Raw genomic sequence first — 23,802 nt, forward strand, 5'->3', positions numbered from 1 at the left:
GAACAAGGTTTAGGGGAGTTATTTTTATAGCGAGTATTCAGCTTATGACTGTAACGAAGCCCAGAGTTCTCTTCACTGAGTCTTGGAATCTGGCCATATCCATATGTCAACTTCCATAGAAATATCTCTTTCTCCTGCCCGTATGTGATTAAAAAAAAAAAAGGTTACTGCCCATTCTAGGAGATTTAAAAATGCACTGGGTTTTTTTTTTAAATTGATGGCAAAAATGAACCATCTTTTATGTGTCATTAACAAGCCCCAAATGGTAGCACCAAAGGGCTGATTTAGTCAGTTTAGATAAATGTTTCTCAACCACAGAAATGTTCAGGTGTGTGGTGCACTTCAACTCCTAAAATTCCCTAGCCAACCATGCTGGCTAGGGAATTCTGGGAGTTGAGGTTCACCCATCTTATCATTCCTGAGATTGAGAAACACTGGTTTAGATAGCAGACAAAATATTTAAAAAACTACATTACTTGCAACCAGATCCTTAGTCTAACTAGTTTAGGTTCCATATTGCTGCATGCTTCCTTTCTAAGATTGTGAGCAAAGATATTTCCCAGATCTGGTCCAGGAGATTATGCTTGGACTGATTGAACCTGCATACAAAACATGAGCGAAGCACTACTATTAAGCTATGGCTTTTTCCAAAGTCAGCACCCTTCAGATGTGCTGGATGATCATTGTACGCTTCTTCACCATTATACCCATTGGATTTGGAACTGATAAGAAATACAAGTAGTCCTTGAGATACGACAGGTCACTTAATGCCTTTTGAAGATACAACAGAACGCCTCCCCAAGCTACTTACAACCCCATTTTGAAGATTGTTCACCCTTATAACTGACTGTAGGAATGCTGCAGTGGCCCCCACCTATCTCCCCCACCCATATGCTAGGTCCCTGCAGCCTTTGAAATGCATCTAGCCATCCAAGGCACTTTAAAGTTGGGCAGCAGAACCTCTGGCTCATGGTGAGCTGTTAGAGCTTTTAAGTCCAAGCCTTTTTTCCATCCAGCCATCCAAAAGAGTCTAAAGCCGGGCAGTCCAAACTACCAGCTCATGAGGAGACCTTTGGACCTAGGCCTTCTTCTAACACAGTGGTTCTCAACCTTTTTAATGCCGCGACCCCCAACCAGTCGTAAGTAGAGGACTAGCCAACCGGTCGTAAGTCGAGGACTACCCAACTGGTCGTAAGTCAAGGACTTTCCCTGCCCGGGAGCACCGTGCATGCGTGGTGCCGCCCCCTGCGCCAGCCGAGGCGTAGTTGGCAAGCAGCATAGACGGAGCAAGCTGACCACCGGCTGGGACACCAGCTGGCCCAGCCCAAGGGAGGTAAGGCACCCACTGGGCCCCATGCACACCAGCAACCGTCCCCACGCCCGCCGGCCTCCCACCTCCCACCCCTGGCCCTCTTTTACTTTTTCTAACAGCTCATCAAACACTGATAATTTCTGCTATCCAGCTTTAGACTATGTAGGGCTTTGGCAACCACCTGGGGATCATGTAGCTTCTGCTGCTCAGCTTTTGGCTGCCTTGGGTAGCTGAGTGGCCAGCTTGCGAGCAGGCCGATGTCTATGGAGACCCAAAGGAAAGGAGCAGAGCATGGGGTGCCTCAGGGGGATGGAGAAGGCCTGGGATAGGTGGACCTGAGTGTGCCTTCTCTACGCCTGAGGCACATGGACATGCTCATTTAACAGCTGCATCAGGAAGAACTGGGGTCAGAAATTGTTAAGTGAGGCTGTTTGCTTAATGGCTATCATGACATGTGACTAATGGGCAGGCTCCATTATGATCATATGTCTAGGTCAGGTCTGGAAAGTACCAAGTAGGGTTTTCCTGGTTTGTGGTATACACATTATATTTTTTTATAACAGCATTGTCTTTGTTGGAAGTTGTTTTCAAGAAGTCACAAAATAATAGATGCTAATGAAAAATCATAGGTGCTAATGAAAAATGAAAGTATCTATTTAGGCATATGATGTAAGATTACTGAAATTAAGATCACTTCAGTGCTCATTTAGAATGACAGCATCATTCTAGGAACTGCAGTGAGACAGTGAAAAGCAGGGAGGAGACATTAGATACAATATTTGGCTAACCTGAAACTTACCTATATGATCTACTGTAATCCTTTCTCCCTTCCTCCGTCCCTCCCCTTCCTCCGTGAAAGTTGCATATTTAATAAGTATTTCTTCTTATTTAGACCTGCCACTGTTAGACTCCCAGCTGCTTGGCTATCCAAGATTTGGCTGGGCTCTCAGTTGCCTGCCCTTAATACACTAACATGACATTAGATAACTAGAAACCGTACGGTCTCTTAATTTGAGTTCTAAATCTCAAAACAAACTAAGCTTACTTGAATTCTTCATAATATATTCTGCTTGTTCACAAATTTCACCTAGACATGTACAAATGTTGCAGACAAAAAACAAGTTAAACTTGGGTGATCCTCATTGCCTTTTTCTTCATGGCCACCCAGAATCTGCTTCATTGCTTTATGTGATAGGAGGCCCTGATGTTTCTTCTCAGGGCTATGGGGTAGAGATAATAGGATACATGGAAGGTGCAAAGCTCATTTAATACTTATCTGAGCACCATTAAATTATTATTAGATTTTTTTTATCCTGCCTTTATTAATTTTATAACTTTCTGAAAGTGGCAAGCATACATAATAGTCCTTCCTCTTCCTATTTTCCCCACAACATCAACCTGTGAGGTGAGTTGGGCTAAAAGAGAATGATGGCCCCAAAATCACCCAGCCAGCTTTCATACCTAAAAAGGGATTAGAACTCATAGTCTCCTTAATCACTACACAAACTGTCATGGAACTGACCTTAGAGAGTAGTACTATGTTCTGAAACTGTCAAGAGCTTAAGAGAGAGGGAATGGAAGACCACAATGCACATAAAAAGGGGCAGGGCCTTGATTACATGGGAGTGGCTTCCATTTTGACTTTTTTGACTAATAGGCATAGTAAAATCTAATACACGCTGTCTCTCTCTGTCTTGCTCTTTCTCTTATGCGCATGTGTGCCTACACACACACACACACACACACACACACACATTTTTTTGTTTGATCCTTTTAAAGTCTGCCTCCGTTGCTTGGATTTTATTTGTGGTTTTTTATTGCTTTTTTTATATTCATCATCCAAGTGAATGACTGATCTATTGAAACAAATGACCCATTTATGCCATCTTCAGGAAGAGGAGCTGCTTTGTGTTGGCAGAGATGCTTTTTGGATGATTATTTGTATCTGTGCCTGAAACTGAGTTGTAGAAAATTGTTGCCCAACACACCACAATGTAATAGATATAACATCCTAGACTGATTTGCATATAAAGCTAAAGATACAATATCCACAGTTTTTTCAATATAAATTTATTTTAAAATCCTTTTAAAAACCCACTAATATTAGTCTTTTTAATCAATATTCTGCTGAATTTAGATGTATAGTTTATATACTAATAGCATTCATGCTCATTTCTGCTTTCCTTATTTATTTTTTTTAATGTGCAAGCATTGATAGGACCCTTTCTTTTTTAAGTGTGTTCAGCTGCAATATTGTTTATGCAAACCCACTTCTGAGCAATGGGATGTGTTGAAATAGGCAGGACAAATTGACTCTGGTTCCTCTTGTGCGACAGCTGCAGAATCAGGAGACACTGAAAGCCATGATGAGGAATGCAGAATTGGAGATCAACCACAAAGTGATGGAAAGAGCAAAACGATTGGAAGACCCTGTGCAGCGCCATCGCCACCTGGTGGAGCAAGAAAGACAAAAGTATCTCCTTGAAACTGAAAGGATTATGAAGAGCTTATGGTAAGTGAAAGCAAACTCTTGAGCGGGAATTAGTTATTATTTCATCAGCCTCTCACAATTACCGAGGTTTCAGTAAGGGCACAGCGAAATCTGGAAAGGAAGGCATTTTCAGTCTGCATTTTTTTTTCTTTGCTTAGACTCAAGTTATTTTATTTTTTTGTATATTTTTTTAGTGTATATCCTGCTGTGAACCTATCCTTCCATTTCCTTAATTCTTTTTTAGCCTTTGGGAAGGAAAAAAAAGATTTTTCTACCTCATTCTTGGATTTTTTTTAAGGCTTGCTCCAATCATTCAATCAATCTTTATTCAGTCATAGATCAATGGATAAGGCACAAAAATCACAGGATAAAGAATAACATAATTGTTCTAAAATATCTAAAAAGGATTAGAGGAAACACTACATCATGCTATATAAATTAGAAAACAAAATCAGATTGATCTGATAATAATGATTTAAAATAACACAAGCTAGGAGGGCAGGATATTTAGTAAAGAGTGGAGATAATAATTCCTGGTGAGTACCAGCGTAGAGAGGGCAATACAGAATAAAGTGATCCATTGTTTCGATTATTCTTCCACCACATGGACATAGTCTCTGTTCAAAGGAGATCTTTTCATAGTTTAAGACTTGCTTTCTACAGAAGCTTTGGATGGGCACATACTGAGTGATAGTTTTGAGGGAGCTGTCTCCCGTTTTTCCATTCACTCTGCAACAGTTAATTGCCTTTCAAAAAGTTACTTGCCTTTTTAAGAAGAGCTCCTGTACTTCCTGGAGATGGAATGGATGTGTGAGAAGCTGAAAAAACTATAGCATCCTACGGTGGGTGAGGTGAAGCTAAAATAAAAGCCATCCATGGACAACTTTGATTAGTATTAGATGTCACCTATATCCAGCAAGCTTACTACTGTTGTTAAGAGAAATTCAAGAATTCTGCCTTCCACTCATAAAAAAAGATATTTTTTTCTGCTTTGGGGAAAAAAATAAAAGCAATCTCTTTTCTGTCCAACCACAGAACTTTTCTAGATATGTGTCTTTAAAAACCTTGCTAGGTTGAAGTCCTATGCAAGTTTGAGAATAAACCTTTTTCGAAATTGGTGGATTTTTTTCTGTCTCAGCAAGCAGAGGATTAGGTTTTGCTTGTGGGATTCCTTACTGTGAGCCTAAGGGAAGAATTAAGGCTTTATGAAATGATATTCCACTATAAAACTTCCTATGTGGGTGGGCAGTTGCACAATAAGCAAGCTTTTTTCAGATATTTCCCAATGAATTTTGACCACGATGTTTTAACTCTTTTTATTACATGTATATGCATGCAAGCCATTGGTCTGTATTACATACAGCTTTTACCAAAAGATGAATCACAGAGTTACAGGGGCTCCAACCTTATTTTGGATGTAGGTATAGCATTACCCCCTCAGAGGCCGCCAAAGCCCAGGCCCTCCCAGCCCCATTTCCCTCCGTCGGGCTCTGCAGCTACCCTCTCAAGGTGTTCGTATAGTGTCTTTTCCAGCGGTAGCTCACACGAAATGAGGAGGTGGCAGATTCTCGTCGTCAAGGGGATGGGCTTTCAAGAACAAAGATGACCAGCTCCTAGCTCCGATAGTCAATGCGTGATGTTGTTTAACAGCTCCAGGCAGTGGTAGCAGCAATGATTTTACAGCAACTGTTTGGAAACAAGGGGATGGGGAAAACCCCAGCTCCAGGCAGCTATGGAAACACAAACAAATGTAGTCAGCACTCTGCAATAACAGCTTGTCCCGCAAGGGCAACTCCCCACAATGTCTATAACTTGCACAAGTAACAGTAATCAAAGTTTGGATGGCCGCTGGTCTCCAAAGCAGTAGCGACCAGCCTCTCCTCTTCTGTCATCGCTCGCAGTCTCAGATCTCATTGATGTCAAAACCCCTCCCCCCTTTCTCTTATTGTTAAAAATTGAATTTAGCATCTCCAGCAACTTTCTCTCTCCTCACTCTCTCTCTTGCCTCTGCTCAGGATATCCCCCCCTGTGAAAGAAGCAATAAAATTCCACCTTCTCACTCTCTCCTTCCCTCTCCTTCTGAGAAAAGGAGCAGCTAAAACCTCAAATCCCTCTTCGGCTTCACCTGGTCTCTCTCCCCAACAACAGCAACAGCAACCACCCCCATCCGCCTTTCTTTCCTCCTTTTTCTTTCCTTCAGCCCGATCCATACCTCCTGCGCCCAAAACCGGTAGCAGCTGTCCAAGCTTCTCTCTCCTCAGCAGGCTCCCGCAAAGACTTTCAGCCAGCCCTGCTACATAGGGAAAAATGTTATAAATGAAATTAATTAGGTGGCCTTGGGCAAGCAACTCACTCTTAACCAATTGCCCTTGGTGGTTAAGAAACTGAAAAATTTAGAAACAGAAGAGCATTCATAATTAAAACAAATAAAATTCTAACAAACCTAAACATGTATGGACAGAAGATGTTGGAGGTAAATTTTACAAACTTACTAAGTAACTGCCATTGGCAGCAGCTCAAGTCTTTCTGACGAGAGGTTTCTTAATATAATCTATTGATCTCTTAGTCATTGGCTGGTTCAACAGCTTGAAATCATCTTTACTGATTAAGTTGCATTGAAATCTATAACTTTTCCCAGTAAATATTTTTCCATCTGTATGTTTTGTTAGTTAATCTTAATTAATTGCTTGCACTATGATTTACAGGTAGGTCTCTGTGTGGAACAGTTTCTTTATTTCCCAAATTATTTTAAAGCACGTCTGTTGCTGCCATTCTTACCACAGAGCCTAAAAATAGGTTTAGAATAATTGTAAATACATTTTACAAAATAGATTCTAGGGGAATTTATCTCTTCTATGTGCTGCAGAACTATCTGACTACTGTGTTTATCAACCCTGCTACCCTCTAAATATATTGATTGGGATATATCAATTAATCACTGGTTCCCTTGTTTTTAAGAATTTCAAGATGGATTAGGAGTTTTCCCTCACCCTGTGAAATTGACTGGTTTGAGTAAAATATTTAGTCCAGAGTCATGTTTTGAGCCCAGTGAGTGTATAGGAACCAGGGTTTTGCTGGTCTAGATTTAGCATTGTAACCATTAATTAATTAAAATTTATCTAGAGGAGCTGGAAATGGTTGATGTAGGCATAAATCTACCTTAGAGCTTTCAAGAATGAAAGCCCTATATATTGAAATCAATTGACTGAAATAAATAGCAGTTCAGAGAAATCATAATAAAATCAATTTAGATTAAGCTGCCAACTGTTTAAATCTACATATATATTTGTATGCAGCCATAATTGAGAATCATGACATCTCCAATTCTAAAACTTTAGCCTAACTTTAGCCAGGAGGCACAGAACTTCTAAATCTTGGTTTGTATTAGGCTTTATCACCAAGCTCTCTACTCTAGGATCTGGCCTTTTCTGCACTTGTGACAACAACTACAAGTCTGCTTGAATGTACTGTATTCTCCATATTCCCCACAAGATTCCAGAGCCAGAGAGGGGATTATGGGAGTTGTTGGTCCATATGTCTGGGGTACCTCAAATTAAGGAAAGTTCTTGCAATTAATTTTACAGATAAGACAATGGGACATATACCTGTCAAAAAGATATTTATAAAGCTTTGGACAGTAATCCAAAATCTGTAAAGGTTGGGTTCCTAAATCTTCTTGTGTCATCAAAAAAGCTTTAGGAATTTGGCTGCAAATCTCTAAAAAACAACATTGTGTTCTTTTTTTTTTTTTCAAAAAAGAGGGAAGCACAGAGAAAAAGAACTTCTGGAATCTTGGAAATCCCAGTTCTGTGATTTCAATAATTAAATCCCAGCATTGTTTTGTCCGGTATAATCTTTGATTGCCAAAAAAACAGAAAATAAGTTGTACTTGCTGTTGCCTGAAAAAACTTGAAAAACTTTAATTACTATGTGAAATCTCCATTTCTTTAAAGTGTTGTTTGGTTGGCTTTTCCTGTCAACTAATCTTTCTCTCTTCTCTTCTTTTGTCACTCTGTCCTCTGCTTTTGTTTATGTTGTGGGAATATCTGCATTTAAAAAAAATAATCCTGGAACATTGCTGGCCTTCATTGCACCAATAGAGTAATATTAAGTAATATTAATAGTGTAGTTAGCACAATATTATAATTGAAGTTGAACTGGAGGAGTAAAATGATTTTGATAGCTAACCGAGAGTGATAGCTATTAACCAACCAGTTTTTTCTGTTCAGCTTAGTGAAAGTCTGGTACTGTTGTTTAACTGTCTTGGAGTTCATATGAATTATAGATTATTTTCTTTGAAAGAAGGTAAAATTAATTTGTTTCATGAATCCAATTTACCCCTTAGCAAATTCCCTAGAACAAATGAATATGTATACTGGAATGTGTATATTTAAGAGGTTTAAATCCTCTTGGGTTTCAGATGGATTAATTCAACTTAAACTGCCTATAAGAGCCCATGACTTTAAAAAAAATAGTGAGTTAACTTCCTTTACTTAACTTCTTTAAAGCAACATGATTGTTCCTCTCCAAGGTCAATCTCAAAAAGAGATTCCAGGGCCATAAATGTAGCAAAAATGAACTGCTTAGATTTCAGAAATGATGCCAGTTTTTCCTCCTTACCCATCCCAATGCACCTCTTGTTAATATTGAATTCCTCTTTAAAAACAAACAAATTCTATAGTTTTATCATCCCAGAGTTGCAGGCTACCACTTAAAGCAGTGTTTCTCAAACTTGGCAACTCTAAAATGTGTGGATTCAAACCAGGCTTAATGCTGGCTGGGGAATTCTGGGAGATGAAGTCCACCCTTTAACAAATTCTTAGATCTCTAAAATCTCTAGATGCATTCTCTAAAGCCCCTCCCAAACAGCTGCCATAATGCAATTTTTAAATACGACAGAAGAAGAAATTATTAAACCCAGAGACAGTAATCAAAAGTTCTTTAATTACATTTTAATTAAATTTAAGTAAATATTTTCTTTGGCTTAGCATAACCCTCATGTTGACTATATTAAAAAATCTAAGTGGGATCAAATTTAATTAGCATTGGTGAGAGAGAACCAGGAAAACCCAGACCTGCAGACAAGTCTGGGAAGTTGTAAAAGAAGGCAACACTGACACACTGTTGCCTAGAAACTATATGGAATCACCTATGGCAGACATGTCAAACTTGCGACGTCATGTGACATATCGGGATGGTTTTGCCATTGCCGGCAATGGGGTGGGCGTGGCTTCCAGATGATGCATCTGGCCCATGGGCCGGCAGTTTGACACCCCTGACCTATGGAGTCATCAGGAGTCAAACACAATTCAAGGTAGAATTTCCCTTTCCCCCAACAAAGAACTCAAATGCTGATGCTATGGGACAATCCATAGCTTCAGAAAGGCTGAATACCTGAGCTAAAGGATGTGGAATGATTCATGAATGCTTGTGTTTACACAATATGTTTAACTGGATCAGTTAAAGAATCTTGTATCTACTTTTGCACTCAAGTGAAACTAGATTAGTTTTCATTTGGGCTTTACCTTTAGCATCATATACAGACCCACCATATGTAATCAATATATGTTTCTACTTTTAAATTCCATTTATTGAGCTTTAGGCAAGACGCATATGCATAGATACAACACATCAGTTGTTTAATGATGCCATCTGTCTTATTCTGGAAGTGTTGGTCGCGTGCTGCCATCTAGTGGTTGTTGCTTAGACTACATCTTTGCTTTTTGATTCAGTTTCCATGAAAAGATTTCTTTTGAACAATAATTGTTCAATTATTCTGACAGCCGCAGAATTATGTATAATTCTCTCAAGTCAGTGATCTTCCCCTTTTTGTTGTTGTTGCAATTTCATCCAAGTCATGGTTAGTTTAAAATACACATTTTTCTTAGTCAGTGCACTATCTTTGATGTAAAAGTTTATTAGCGATTCATAAGTTTAAGTATCCGTATATTAAATGCCTATGTGGTAATCAGTTGTACAGACTGTAGCAGGGCTTAAAGATAAGGAGTTGAGCTGAACTCGATTCCTGATGAAGTTAGGGGCACATGATAATAAATATGCAGCATATGACATTGAAGTATTAATTATGTCTTTCTCTGGCTTTGTTTATATCAGTGTACTCCAATCTGATATAGTCCAGAATGTTGGATTTCAACTCCTGTAGTTCTCCACCTTTTTACAATGCTGCCTCAGAAGTATAGAAGATAAAATCCAAAACATACAAAAAATAGGGAGGGTACAAAACATTTTTAATGCAATATTCTAACATAAAACAAGAATTTCCAACTTAGGGATGGAAACTAGAAGCATTCCAGTTTCTGAGAATTGGTCTTATCTGTTAAGCTGTCTTCACATCCAATTCAATTCTTCTACTTTTCCAGTGAGCTAGAAAGTTTTGTTGAAGATCTGAAGAAGGAATCTTTGACATCTAACAGAACAGTAACACTGAAAGATGTTGAAGATGGAGCTTTCCTCCTGCGGCAAGTTGGAGAGGCAGTTGCCACCCTCAAAGGTGCCTTTAGGTTTTTTTTTTCCCTTTGGTTTAAGTATCTAACTAACATTGCCTAGATTCTTCTTATGCTCCATTTTTCACCAAGTACACCAAGTTTCAGTGAGGTCAGTGGGACTTAAGTCCAAGTCCATGTGCCTCGGATTGGGACATGGATCTTAGAACTGAGATAATTTTGAGGGTGAGATTAAAGTGAGGAAAGCTCAAGACCTACTTTTGTGCTAGGGAAATTGAAGATAAGACAATAGAAGATAGAACTGGAGTTGGCAACCTGTTTCTCTTAACCTTGGCAACTTTAAGATATGTCAACTTCAATTCCCAGAATTCCCCAGCAAGGTTGAGAAACACTGCTCTACATATTCCCTAAACAGGGCATCCCACTAGTCCTACATGCCCCAGGTTGATATTATTTTCTGAATATTGATTTCTCATCCCAGTTAAAGAAATCCTCAATGCATGCATAGGTATCTACTGTATGTGTACATGTGAATATCTCTCTCTTGGATTCTGATATGTTTTAAACTGAAGTAATGCTGTTTTTATCATTTCCCCCCTTACCCCTTTCACAGTATTCTACGAGAGTAAAAGGAAAAGCTCTTTATATACTCTACAAAGTAAAAAATCAAGACATATTTGCTAGGTAATTTGTAAGATAAAGTAACACTGAATTTATCAGACATCTGGATAATGGCCTGTGCACTCTTCTCACCAAAACTGAATTTTTCCACCAAGTACTTGCACATGAAGATACAGATTCAGAAGCTGGAATCTCCCTCTCCCATCCTTTTCCTATACTATTTGAGTAATAACCCCATGCCTCTAACACTGGCTAGATCTAACACTTGGTTACACTGATAGTAAGCCAAACAGTAATTTGTTTCCTTGCTTTTATATCTATATATGCCGCCTCACCTCTAAATAGCTCAAAGAAATAATGTGAGGTTACCCCTCATTTTAGCCCTTGTCACATTCTTTTGAAAGCCTAAGTGAACTAAAATGATCCAATCAGTGCCATGTTGAATGGGGTTGAACTTGAATACTTCTGGTCCCAATCCAGTACAATAACCATTAGACAACACTGACTGAACTTATACTAAACTAAAATAGTATGATTTACTATCTGCACTTGATGGGTGAATATAATTTGCTCCACAACTAAGTCTGACAAAATGGCAGCTTTAATATGATATTAGTCCGTCTTGTATTTCAGAAGTGGTTCATGGGTTCTTATTTCCACAGGTGAATTTCCAACACTGCAGAATAAAATGAGAGCCATTCTCCGTATTGAGGTGGAGGCTGTGAGATTTTTAAAAGAAGAACCTCATAAACTAGATCTTTTACTGAAGAGAGTCCGAAGCATGACAGAGATCCTGACCACACTCCGGAGGTGATACTTGTTTAAAATACTTCAACCGGTTGAAATGTATGCCATTCATATATCCAACATATTCATAATTATTCATCACTTATACTGCAGAAAGACAGTGGATTATTCACAATCTATCCTGTTAAAATTTTTCCTTATATACAAACATTCAAAATCTAAGAAAATAATAAATTTGTATGATTCTACAGCCAATCCCAAAGCAGAATCCTTTTTATAAATATTTTATCAGTTAGCATTGGTGTGACTTAGTAAGATAAAATCAACTTTATTTAAGGAAGCTGTATTGCTTCCTTCTCACGAATCTAATTGGCTAGGATCAGCCCAGTTGTCACTATCCAGTTCTTAATTATTTTCATTGCCCTTAAGGGATTAATTAACCCAGCAGAAAGGTTTAATATGTTATTTAAGGCTACTTTAGCTAGATTGTAAAATTCTGCTCACTTGATTGCAACAAAATCATGTAGAAACTCTTTGATCCCATCTGCTGGGGATCTGGATACTCACATGCAAAATATGGCAACTATACTGTAAATTCATATTGACCTCTGTTAGATTTTGTTGTTGTTAATAGTGCCTCAGATGGGGAATTAGAAAAAAGGCATTATAGCAGTGGTGGTGAACCTATGGCATGCGTGCCAGAGGCAGCACTGAGAGCCCTCTCTGTTGGTACACGTGCCATCATCGCCAGCAGCAGGTCTATCAGGCCACCACCGCCACCTGGAGCAGGAGCCCCATCCAGCACAAAGGAGGCGAAGCAGCCAACTAGCAAGCTCAAGTAGAGATGGTAGAGCAAAGGTCACCAACCATTGGACTGGAAGAAAAGGGAGGGGAAAGCATTTTACATGGGTGCATGCCCACACAGGGCCACAAGCATCGATACACTGCAAATGGGGCGGGGCTAGTGCCTGCATGATACTCATTAGCCCTGCCCTGTTCTTATGTGGTGCAGCACCTTGTATCTGCATCCCGTGACGCGGCGGTGGCCATTTTGCACCTTGCAGCATGGTGGCCCATTTTTGTGCCCCCCGGGTTATGCATGCCAGAGGCAGCACTCAGAGGAGCCTCTCTGCCCCCCCCCCGAGGACACCACAATGCTGATGCGGCCCTGGCACTTTGCAATAAATAAGTGGGTTCTGGATTGCAGTTTGGGCACTCAGTCTCTAAAAGGTTCACCATCACTGCATTATAGCCTAGTGAAGGACCCATTTAAAACCTCACTGACATCCCAGTAAAGATCATTACATCAGGCTGCTAAGAGTTTGAACTTCCTACCACAATCCTCATCCAACTAGCTGGTTCCGTAACTCTTCTGCTGAGGATGTCTTCTTTCAGTTCAGCCTACCCAAAGCCCAGAAATAAAAAATGTAACAAATTGTGTGATGATCCTGAAACTAGAAGATGTTGTTATGCAACTCTGCATTCCAATTATGCAAATTTGTTTTTCTGCCTAACAACAACTCATGTTTTCAACCTACTTGAATAAGATTTGGTTTTCAGAGCAGGCAACGTAATTTCAGAAAGATAATTTGGGTCTCAGGTTGATGAACAGGTTGATGGTATTGATGAGCAGGTTCTCCTTGCCTGTTTTCCTTCCTTTAAGCCAGTGGTTCTCAACCTGTGGGTCGGGACCCCATTTGGGGTCAAATGACCATTTCACGGGGGTCGCCAAACCATGCTGTCCGCCATTTTTTTCCCTTTTCCCTAGCTGTCCTACTCCCTCTTATTGGTGGCCACACCCACTTGGGGGTCACCACAACATGGGGAACTGTATTATGGGGTCACGGCATTAGAAAGGTTGAGAACCACTGCTTTAAGCACCATCCTCTCAGTTTTCAGCCTGAGTGGGTGGGTGCAGAGTAAGCAAAAGCTGCTTTCTAAAAAAGATATTGAGGGTTCAGCTAATCTTCACATTTGAACTCACCTCTCAGAATTGCCCTTCAATGAATTAGACCGTTGTTTTTAAAAAAATGGTGAAATGTTTTTTGCAAAATAAAAGATAATTTTTCTCTCTTCAGGACCCTTAACAAAGGGATCCACTTGTGAGATAGTTTGAATAATTTTTTTTTTGCCACTAAAAAAAAAAAATTGTAATAAACCTGAATCAGTTTGTTGAAAATATGTAGCCACAGAGCTCAAGATTAGACAACTTGAAAATTACCGGTTTGTTTTTATTCCCCCTATAATAAATAGGAAATAGATGCATCAATTGTTCACTGGGCTTTCTTAAACATTTCAATAGCACATCTGGGTTGCGAAAGAGGTAGAAGAATTTAATTCCACACTCTCTTTTATGGCTATGATCATCACAGTCCTCAGACAAAAGGTGTTTTTTTTTAAAAAAAAAAAATCAGCTTTAGGGTCAAGAAAAAAATGTCCATCCTTGCTATAGCCAAGAGCCATAAAAGCCATGACTTAGGGAATCAGCAGTCCAACATATCTTGAAGGCACTAATTTGAAAAAGTGCATTGATTTTTTCTAATCCACGTGGTTAATGTTTGGGTGGGGAGGGGAAGAGAGTTAAATGGCTTTATACAATATAGTTAGTTAGATGATAGCTAGATGATAGTTAGCTAGAGGATAGCTAGCTAGCTAGACAGACAGATAGACATCATTTTAGGGAGCCTTTTCTTGAAAGGACATTGATAGACTGCTAGCTATACTTCATAGGTTGTCAACCTCTTTTTTACAGACATGTTACAGATAGTTTGCTCAAAGGTATGGATCCATCACAAGCTGCCCAATATACTGCAATGGAGAAGGCCACTGCAGCAGAAGTTCTGAAAAATCAAGAAGAAACCACCAACAAACAACAATTGCAGCAGAATGTTGCTGAACCCCCAGCTGAAACGTCTATTAAATCTGAAATGATTCCCATTTCCACTGTGACAGTGCATCATGCACAAAGCTCTCCAGTGGTCACCCATCAGTCACAGCATTCATTCACATTGGTCAGTCAAGTCCCAAATTCTCCTCTGACCAATTTCCCAGGGGCAGCTACAACTATATCAAGCTCTCCAGCCTATATGGAATCAACAACAGTGACCACAGTCAATACCCAGCAAATACAGGCGCCTCATTCACCCTCTGTTACTGTGAACAACAATATGCAAACTCTTTTTATTGAAGAACTTCACAATGCCAGTACAAGGAACAGAGTTCTCTCGATTGAGGTATTTTATTTCAAAGCAGAGGGCTGAAGTATATTTACATAGTATTAATTTTGGGTTTGATCTTAAGGGATCAAATAATTATGACAATTATAAATTATCTCAGACCTGGTATACTCAACATTTGGGATCTCTCTGTTTGAATGTACAGTATCAATATAATGTTTGTTTAATTTTGTTTCAACTTTTCTGCAATTTTTTTTTAAAAAATTGCAAAAAGTGGTTTATTTTGGTGTGCAGTTTTCTTTGGCATATGTATTTTGCATGTTTTAAACACAACACTGTAGTAAAACAGTTATACATTGCTTTCTTAAAAATACTTTTTTTAATTCAACCTTTGTTGTCAAGAGAATTTCATGAAGATGCCCATGAAACCACCAAGAGTTGGGATCAACTCTAAAGAGAATTTATCTTTTTAGTCCTAATGTATGCATTTCTATACAAACATTTTTCCATATGTATTTTATGTCTATATTTCCTATATATATCACATTGATTGGTTGCTTGCGTTTGTACTGTATGCATGCGTCTTTTCCTAGTACATGATGTTTTTGCAAAATATATAAGCCAAGAGTAATGAATATTAGTCAGTATTGAGCATTAGTGGCAAAGCCCTTATAGGGAAATGACACACAATTCTGCCTGAGTTTGCTTCTCTATGATTCAAACCCTAGTGAGGAATTCACCAATTAAGCATTGGTTATCAGCAATCTGTACCAGAGTCCTACTTCACAAAGGTCATATGCTTGTAGCCTTCTTTCTTGGGAAGCTGGCATACAGAACTGGCTGATGCAACATCAAAGGGGTCTGATTGAATCATCTTTTTGAACAGTATCTATTGATATGTACAGAGCATTTTACCCCACAGTCAGCATATGTAGAGATAGTAGGAGAATTCAGAGCACCCTCCCTATTTGCTTCATGCAGTGCAGAATTCAGTATATGATTGGGATTTGCTGTCTTTTTTTTACAGAAAGCAGAGAAGAAATGGGAAGAGAAAAGGCAGAATCTGGATCACTACGACGGGCAGGAATTTGAAAAACTCCTAGAAGAAGCTCAAGCAAACATTATGAAGTCAATCCCAAACCTTGATGTACCTTCACAAGCAACTGTCTCACCCAAAGCTGATGCAGCACAAATATCTGGTAATCAAAGTTTATTCCTCCATTTGTAGGAAACACCTATGACCCACTATCAGAAGAAAATGAATTAAAGTAGGAGTTCTCATCTTCAGTTTTACAGTCTGAATTGGACACAGTAGGAGAGGGAGAAAAGGAAACCAAAAAGCATAGAAACAAGGGTAGGGGCTGCACAAAAAAGTCAAGATGGTGGCTGTGACGATGTAACCAAAACTGCTCCTGCTTTTTACATGTGAAGCACCAGTATGGTCACCACTTGGCCTTTTTTTTCACCCAATTCTGCAGATAACCATGGATAGGTCCTTAATGTTGTACAGTTCTTATACCAGTCAGCTCTAATTCAGCTAAATGTTTGTTGATCTTGTCAACATTAACTAGAATGAAAATGCTACATTACAAATTTTTGCTCTTCCGTCTTGCTTAGTTTTAGTTTGCTGCTGGCCTACATCAACATAAAAAAAATATATTTTGCCAAAAGCAATTAGCAAATTTCCTTTGTTTAAATTTCTATCTTACCTATCAAATGTAGAAAAAAATGGATTACATAATTCTAAACTTGACGCAAGAGTCTACCTTGCAATAGACTGTATGAAACCACTTCATTGGAGATAATCTTTGATTTTTCAGAAGATAGTCCCAAAACAGAACAGGAGCTGGAAAAGGCAGTGAAGTCTCCACCTCCTCCACCTCCACGGCGAAGCTATGTGCTAGGATCTGGATTAAGCACAAGACTGAGTGAAGTCAGTTATACAGCCAGGAAAGATAACACTATCTCCAAGGTTTGATGATGGAGGCACCTCAGATGTCCAAAACAGGAAACATTTTGGGACCAGATAGTATCTAGCTTATTTTTACATCACTTTGAATTAAGTACTGGGTGGAGGGGAGGTATGATCTAAAAAGGCAAGAAATTTTAAAATAAGATTTAAAACCATATTTAATTTTTTTTTATTTAATAGGTGGGGCTCCTAGCACTGTATGGGGAAGTGCCACCACTACCATAATTATAACCATTAACTAACAGGTTATTCCCAGCACATAGGACTTTGTCTTTTTGCTGTCTTACCAGTATACAATCTCACTCATGCTGCTTCATTTCTGTTTATGTTTAAGGAAGGATTTGTACCTTGAAAAAGCACATATATCTTATACAAAGGGACAAAATGAATCAGAGCAATTACATCAAAATGGTTTCAGAATGTTCTCTTTTAACCATCTGTTAGTTTCAAACTAAAATAAGAAAATCAAAGTACCTGAAAATATTTTAGTCAATTACAGATAGTCCTAGACTTACAACTGGTTGCTTAGTGACAATTCAAAGTTATGATGCACCCTCCCCAAAAGGTACTTATGACCCAGTTCCAAAGTTTTGATGGTCTCACACATATTGCAATCATGTGAGTGCATTTTTGGCATTTGGTAACTGATTGGTAGCATCCTGTCAACACATGATTGCAATTTACAACATTTTTGCCCAAAACTCCAGTCTTCAACAAAAACTCCACACAGCAAATAATGGATTCTCTTAACTGCAGCATTTGCTTAATGACTGCTGATGCACTTAACCATGGTGATTCAGTTAATGACCACTGCAAAAAAGTAATAAAATTGGGTCAGTCATGTGATGATACTGCTTTATGATCATGAGTTGCAAACATAATAGGCAGGCTCCATTAAGGTCGTAAGTCAAGGACTATGTGTATGTGTAAAATCCCAAAAAGCCAATATGGCATAGTAGTTAAGATTCTAGTCCTCCATTAAGCAAGAAAGCCATCTGGGTGATCATGTCCAGCTACTTCTTCTCAGCCTCCATATCAGTACCAGACTATGGGATAAGTTGACTGAAAAAACAAACTTGTGCTGCATCATGCATTGATAGTTTTACTTATGTAAAATAGGCAACTATGGTGCAAAAATGAGTGAAATTCAATAGGATGCAGGCAAAGAAGAGCCCCAACAATGTGCCTCCTATCCAGATTTGATAATAAGGGATGCCTGTCTTTAGAAGGATGGGGTAAAGTCCAGATGTCTCCAGAACACCAAATAAAAACATTGAGATAATTATGTGAACAGTATATAAATCAGATGAATTATAACTTTCTCTTTTCTTGTTATCATGCGATTTAGGAAAGCAGTGAAGATTCTGTTCAAGGGACACCGTCCAAACTTTTCCCAGAAAAAAATGTCTCTCTTCAATTAGTCAGCACACCAATAAAGGATGAAGAGGAAGAAGAAGGAGACAAAATAATGGCAGAACTACAGGTATGAGGTTGAGCTTATTAGTTTGCCTAAAGTAGTATGTAGCTTTTCTAAGGGGACCTTGAAGGCAATACAAGAGAATGAATAAGTTTCCCTGCAATGATGGGAGGGAATTTGAAACAGAACTAGGGCTACAGTATAAATTCTGCTGGAGAACCATGTTCCCAATCCCATGGTTCATATTTAGACAAAGTAAGTGATTGGGATAAGATTAAGATAAATTGTTCCTAAATTTTTCTCATTTAAATATCTCTTTTTTGTTTTTAAACATAATTGCTTGTTTCAAACTTCATTGCAACTTAATTCAGAGGGAGAGAAGTTAACGTGGACATTGTTGAGGATTTTATTTGTTACAGTCTAAAGATTTGATGTGAATTCCTGGGATTTAAATTTTGAAACAGATTGAGAGCCAAGAGAAAAATAATTCAGGATTAAAGGTTTACCAAAACAAACTGATTGTTATAAAGTAGAAGTTATTTTTATGGAAAGCATAATTGGCCAAATTTGAATTGCATTCCAATTCTTCCAATGAAAATTGTTGAGATGGACATTTGCTCAACCGTATATTGTAGTTTTTTTTATATATTGACTGCACTTTTGAAGCTGGCCAGACAGTCTTTGCAGTTACTTTTCTTTTTATAGTCAATAGAAGACAAATATTCATAATTAAACTAGTATCTATCTTGGACATCAGTACCATCAGCCATCTTTACAAGTAGATGATTGCACATTTCTTCTACAGGGCTTCGGTTGCCAATGTAATAATGCGAATAGGCCAGGAGTTGCCAGCATTTTCTGGTACCATTATGTAATCTTGCACACTGATTATCCCTCCCCCACATCACATGATTTCAGCAGTTTAATATTAATATCTTACGTGCAAATACTATTATCATCTTAGATGGTGAATGAGAAATTCAAAGATTTGGACAAGCACCAAAGTTCTTACATAAAATTGCTAAAATTTTGAGAGTGCTGTGATATGACAAGAGTTGGGCATTTTTAATTTTTAGATTAAAAATCTGAATCTGATTTAGATTATATCAGTTAGGATATACAGGCAGTCTTCAGGAATATGATGCCATTGTAGTGACTGTGAGGCAGTCTATACTGATTCCCGTCCTGCCTCCCCCTCCAAAAAATTCCATCTTGCGTGAACAAAGCAATAATATATTAACATTATTGTTGCTTGTAAGTATTAGTTCATGTTAACGTAGGAGATGAACTCCAGCTTTTCTAGAGCAGACTTCCACTCTCTGATGTGTTCTACTTTCACTGAACTACAACTTCTATTACTGTTTCATGCTGGCTGCAAGGGTAAATGAATTTTCAGTCTGATCAATTCAAAAGATTCAAGTTGAAGAAGAGTGCTATAGAGCAGTATTTCTCCACCTTAGCAGCTTTAAGATCAACGTATCTGGGGAATTCTGGGAGTTGAAGTCACGTATCTTAAAGTCACTGGTATAGAAAAATAATTGTTTTGTCCTTTTATTGGTATTAATCAATTAAAGCAGAAGGCTGAGGTCTAGAAAATGGAGCCATTTGTAGCCATTATGCACTCTCTGATGCTAACAGTTTAGACTGCCTGTAGTGAAACCATAAAGGACTGAACTATAATTGAAACAGAACAAATCAGCAAAGCAAATGAAATTTTAGTCTAAAGAGTTTTCTTTAGATTAAAGTTATTTTTTTATATCATGACCTTAAACTACTATTGAGGGAGGAAAAAAATGGCTATAGTTTTAGTTTTTAAATCTTTTTAAAGACCAAAGGTACAGATAGTTCTTCTTTAGAAACTGCCTCATGAAACCATCATTCACAGTTAAATGGTGATGAAAAAGTAACTTTACAATAAATCCTTGTATTTATGATCTTTGCGAGGCTGAAAAGCAAAGGAAAGCTGAAATATAATTGTAAGCAACACCGTTTTGCTTAGCTACTGCTTTGCTTAATGAGCAAATTGCCAGTCCCAACTGTTGTCACTAAACAAGAACTATCTGTATTAGCCAAATTCCACCTTTTTCTTATATTCTATGGGAAAATATTTTTCAGTATTTATTTATTAGACATATATGGAACATATACATTATGATTGGCTAGATTTCAAAAGAAACACTTATCCACAGTTTGGATTACAGGTAAGGAAAACAGACACGCCCTTTCTAAATTTGAACTTAATGAACTTAATTGGTGTGCTGACTAATTGATAGATCTGTGGATTATTAGAAATAAGAAGCTGCTGTAAAATTCTGCATTTGTTCTCCAGCTTTGTGTTGGCAGCAGCAATTTCAGTTTTCAGTCAGAAATCTTTTATTCCCCTCTCTGGAACAATAATCAGAGATTTATGTTTTGAGAAAAAAAGGCACTATGGTATTTTGTGTTTAGTGCTAAGATATTGAAAGTTAGCTTGTAAAATAATGAATAAAATTCTTCCATGGATTATTCAACTGTTTAACTTGACCTGATTGATGAGGGTGATTCTTAAGGCTCACATACAAAATTTATCAATTGATTCAGAAAAGAGTATATATGATTTCCCTACAAAGAAAGGATTGGCTCAGGACTGGGAAATGTTTATTAATAACCTGCCCTATTTTAATCCTCTAGGCCTTCCAGAAGTGTTCTTACATGGATATAAACTCAAACAATCATGCTGAACAGTCCAGAAATGATACACACATAAAAGATGCAAGGTCTGTGGCCTTAATGCATCCTAAGGAGAAGAAGGTAACAGGGACATTTGAACTCTACTACAATCTCTTAGCCTTACCTTCTTCCCATCCTTTCAAACTAACTTTATATCAGGTTAACACTGTGTGTCTTGATGGCTGTTTTCATTTATGATTTAACTTGGAGCAAAAAGAATTAATAAACAGAGTACATCTGTTAATAAACAGAGTCTAATGGACTCTTCTTGAAACAGGAAAGGATAATCACAATCAAGATTCATTAATGTCCTTTCAGAATCATTTGTGAATTACAATAGAACATAAATTAAAAAAATAAATGAAAGTTGTCTGTTTTGATGTCATGCTTTAAAGAAAAATCCAGATTTACAAACATTTGTATATAACCCTGGTAGCAAGCCTTATTATGATAGAAAATTTCTCAGGAATTCTGTATAAAATTGCACAGCAAAAATTATGTTTTTGTTTTCTTGTCTCCTCATAATGAAAAAAAAATCTACAGTTTGAATTTAACACATTTATTTATTAAGTGGATTATGCAAGAGTAATTCCTTTTCCAGGTCTTGCCTTCATAGTTATTTTTTTGAAAATCTGTAGCTCACATATTCATAAATAGTGTCAAAGCAGGGAATAATGTAAAACCATTTACTAGACATTATTAGCAACTTTTAACTTCACAATATTAACAAAATTTTGTAGAGACTCTTTAAAAATTGTCCATATTAAAAAGAATAGAATTTAAAAGAATAAAACAACTAAAAACACAACTCAAACTGGAAACTGGAACAGAAGGCAAAAAGCACAAATCTAATTATAAAAATGGATAGAGGTGTCTTAAAGTTGACACTGAAATAATTTAAGCCAATCTTTTGGGTACCAGGGACCAGATCCGTGAAGAGAGGTTTTTCCGCGAACCGGAGAGAGTGAAGTTTTGTGTGCTGCCTGCATCCCATGGATGGGACTTCACTTACTTGCGCAGACCAGTTTCTAGCATTGCACAGACCAGTGCTGGCCCATGGACCAGGGATTGGGACCCCTGATTTAATGTTCAACTGAATGAGGAGTAGTCATTAACTTTTATAAGAATAGGTGCTTAATAATTGTGAGGCAGTTTGAAGCAATGAAAAGACAGCATGCAATGAAAAATCCAGCTCTAGTTAATTTCAATTCCTGTTTCCCATTGATAGAGTCACATTCTTGCTCCCACTTATAGCAAACATTACCAGTGCAGACATGTTCTTGGGACTTCTCAAACAAGGAAAAAGTGCATTGTTGAAAACCAAGTTTGATAAAGAACCTTCTTCCAGCCCTTTCTGCAAAATAGCAGATGCTAAGAAATGAGGTTGATGTAGCAATGCTGGAGGAGATGAAGGCAGAGATGTCATACAAAGAATGCCTAAGAATCTATAACAGATGAAGGCATCACTTGTGTCCCAACCAACAGGGATGATTCACTGGAGCTAAGGTTGGAAATGATCGGCCATTTATGGCTGGCTCAGGAATTTTGGGAGTTGAAGTCCACAAGTCATTAAAAAACTATGATTCCCCACCCCTGTCATATAGGATAATCTTGTTGCTCAGGGTTGAATTATTGGATCCCTGATTGTCTCTAAATTTGCTTCTCTTCAGGAAACATGTCATGACAGGATAGGCAGCATCATTAGCTATAAACATAGAAACATAGCCACTCCATAGAAACAACCAGTAAGTTGCATTTCAGTATGTCCTGATTATGTTATCTATCTTGGTAATAAAATGTCAGGAGAAAGAAAAGTAAGTTCAGAGAACAGAAAGAATCCAACAGGAATAATTCCACTACCTAAAAATAATGTTTAATAATAAAGTTGTCCAGTATTAATTTCTGGCCCCTGATGTGCAGCTGTTGCTGTCTCTTACCCCCTCCCCACCCTTCGCAGTATCCTCAAGCAGTATTCACCTACATCTTTGGGTTGTTTTTTTCCTGCGGTTTAGTCTGCATGAGCTGAATGCTAACACACTATCTCTGCATGGTAATAGCAAACTTAAACTCCTTTTTATTTGCTGACAGTTCTCTTTCCATCTCTTTTTTGTAAAATCAGTTCCTCTGCGCTAAAAAATAAATGACTTTATTTATAGCTACAAAACCTTTAAACTGCCAATGTAGTAATTTATAGTTTATAAATTTAATAATGGCTGTATATTTAACATTCCAACATCATAATTTGATATCAAATAATTGCAACCTGCATAGAATTTTTTAATTCAATTCAAACAGTTGCTGAATTAAATTTCTAATATGACAGACCACACTATAGTCTATATTTGTCATCCCTTTCTTTATTAAGATTATTATATTTTTATACCTGAGCAACTGAAAGAAGCTGTGCTTGACAGGGTAGCATGGAGAGCACTTGCCTATAAAGTCACAAGAGTTGGACATGACTAAATGGTTTAAACTAAACTAATCTAATATTTTTATACCACTGTGTTTTCTAAAGATCTTTAGTTAGCTGGGTTGGTCTTCTGAATTGATCTCAAATTTTCATACCCTCTTTTAACCACTCAGGGCACCTGAAAAAATAGAGAAGATAGCAAAACTAGAGCAGCATCCCACTTGCATTTTCGCTCCCTGCATTCGATGTAACATTCTTTAAAAATGAAGTTTGGGGCAATTCTTCTTAATATTTGAAAGATTGATAAAATAGGAATCATTTGTGCTCTGCAGAATTTGTAATTACTGTAGGAGTACTAATGCCAATAGCAAAAGCTGCAATTTGAGTATGCAGGCTTAGAAAGCTAAGATAGGTTGTCTTGCTATCCAAATGAAAGGTTATGTTGGACAAGTAGAATAATCCAGTTTCATCTAGCATCAG

At 37.8% G+C, this 23,802-nt stretch overlaps 1 protein-coding gene across 19 annotated transcripts in view; it reads left to right on the forward strand.

Annotated features, from left to right (window-relative positions):
* KIAA1217 (KIAA1217 ortholog) overlaps window positions 1–23,802 on the forward strand; it is a 250,943-nt gene that overhangs the window by 221,504 nt on the left and 5,637 nt on the right. For 14 of the 19 annotated variants that reach the window (XM_039324059.1, XM_039324065.1, XM_039324067.1 and 11 more), the window contains 8 exons: window positions 3,649–3,824; window positions 10,184–10,314; window positions 11,551–11,698; window positions 14,388–14,868; window positions 15,839–16,010; window positions 16,632–16,783; window positions 18,132–18,266; window positions 20,871–20,990. In XM_039324059.1, coding sequence (XP_039179993.1) covers window positions 3,649–3,824; window positions 10,184–10,314; window positions 11,551–11,698; window positions 14,388–14,868; window positions 15,839–16,010; window positions 16,632–16,783; window positions 18,132–18,266; window positions 20,871–20,990 — 1,515 coding nt within the window. The remainder of the gene's footprint in view (window positions 1–3,648; window positions 3,825–10,183; window positions 10,315–11,550; window positions 11,699–14,387; window positions 14,869–15,838; window positions 16,011–16,631; window positions 16,784–18,131; window positions 18,267–20,870; window positions 20,991–23,802) is intronic. The other 5 variants (XM_039324070.1, XM_039324066.1, XM_039324069.1 and 2 more) reach the window with 2 other exon arrangements.

Source organism: Crotalus tigris, unplaced genomic scaffold (assembly GCF_016545835.1).
Source record: "Crotalus tigris isolate CLP2741 ecotype Arizona unplaced genomic scaffold, ASM1654583v1 scf7180000024292.1016931, whole genome shotgun sequence".
Taxonomy (NCBI): Eukaryota; Metazoa; Chordata; class Lepidosauria; order Squamata; family Viperidae; genus Crotalus; species Crotalus tigris.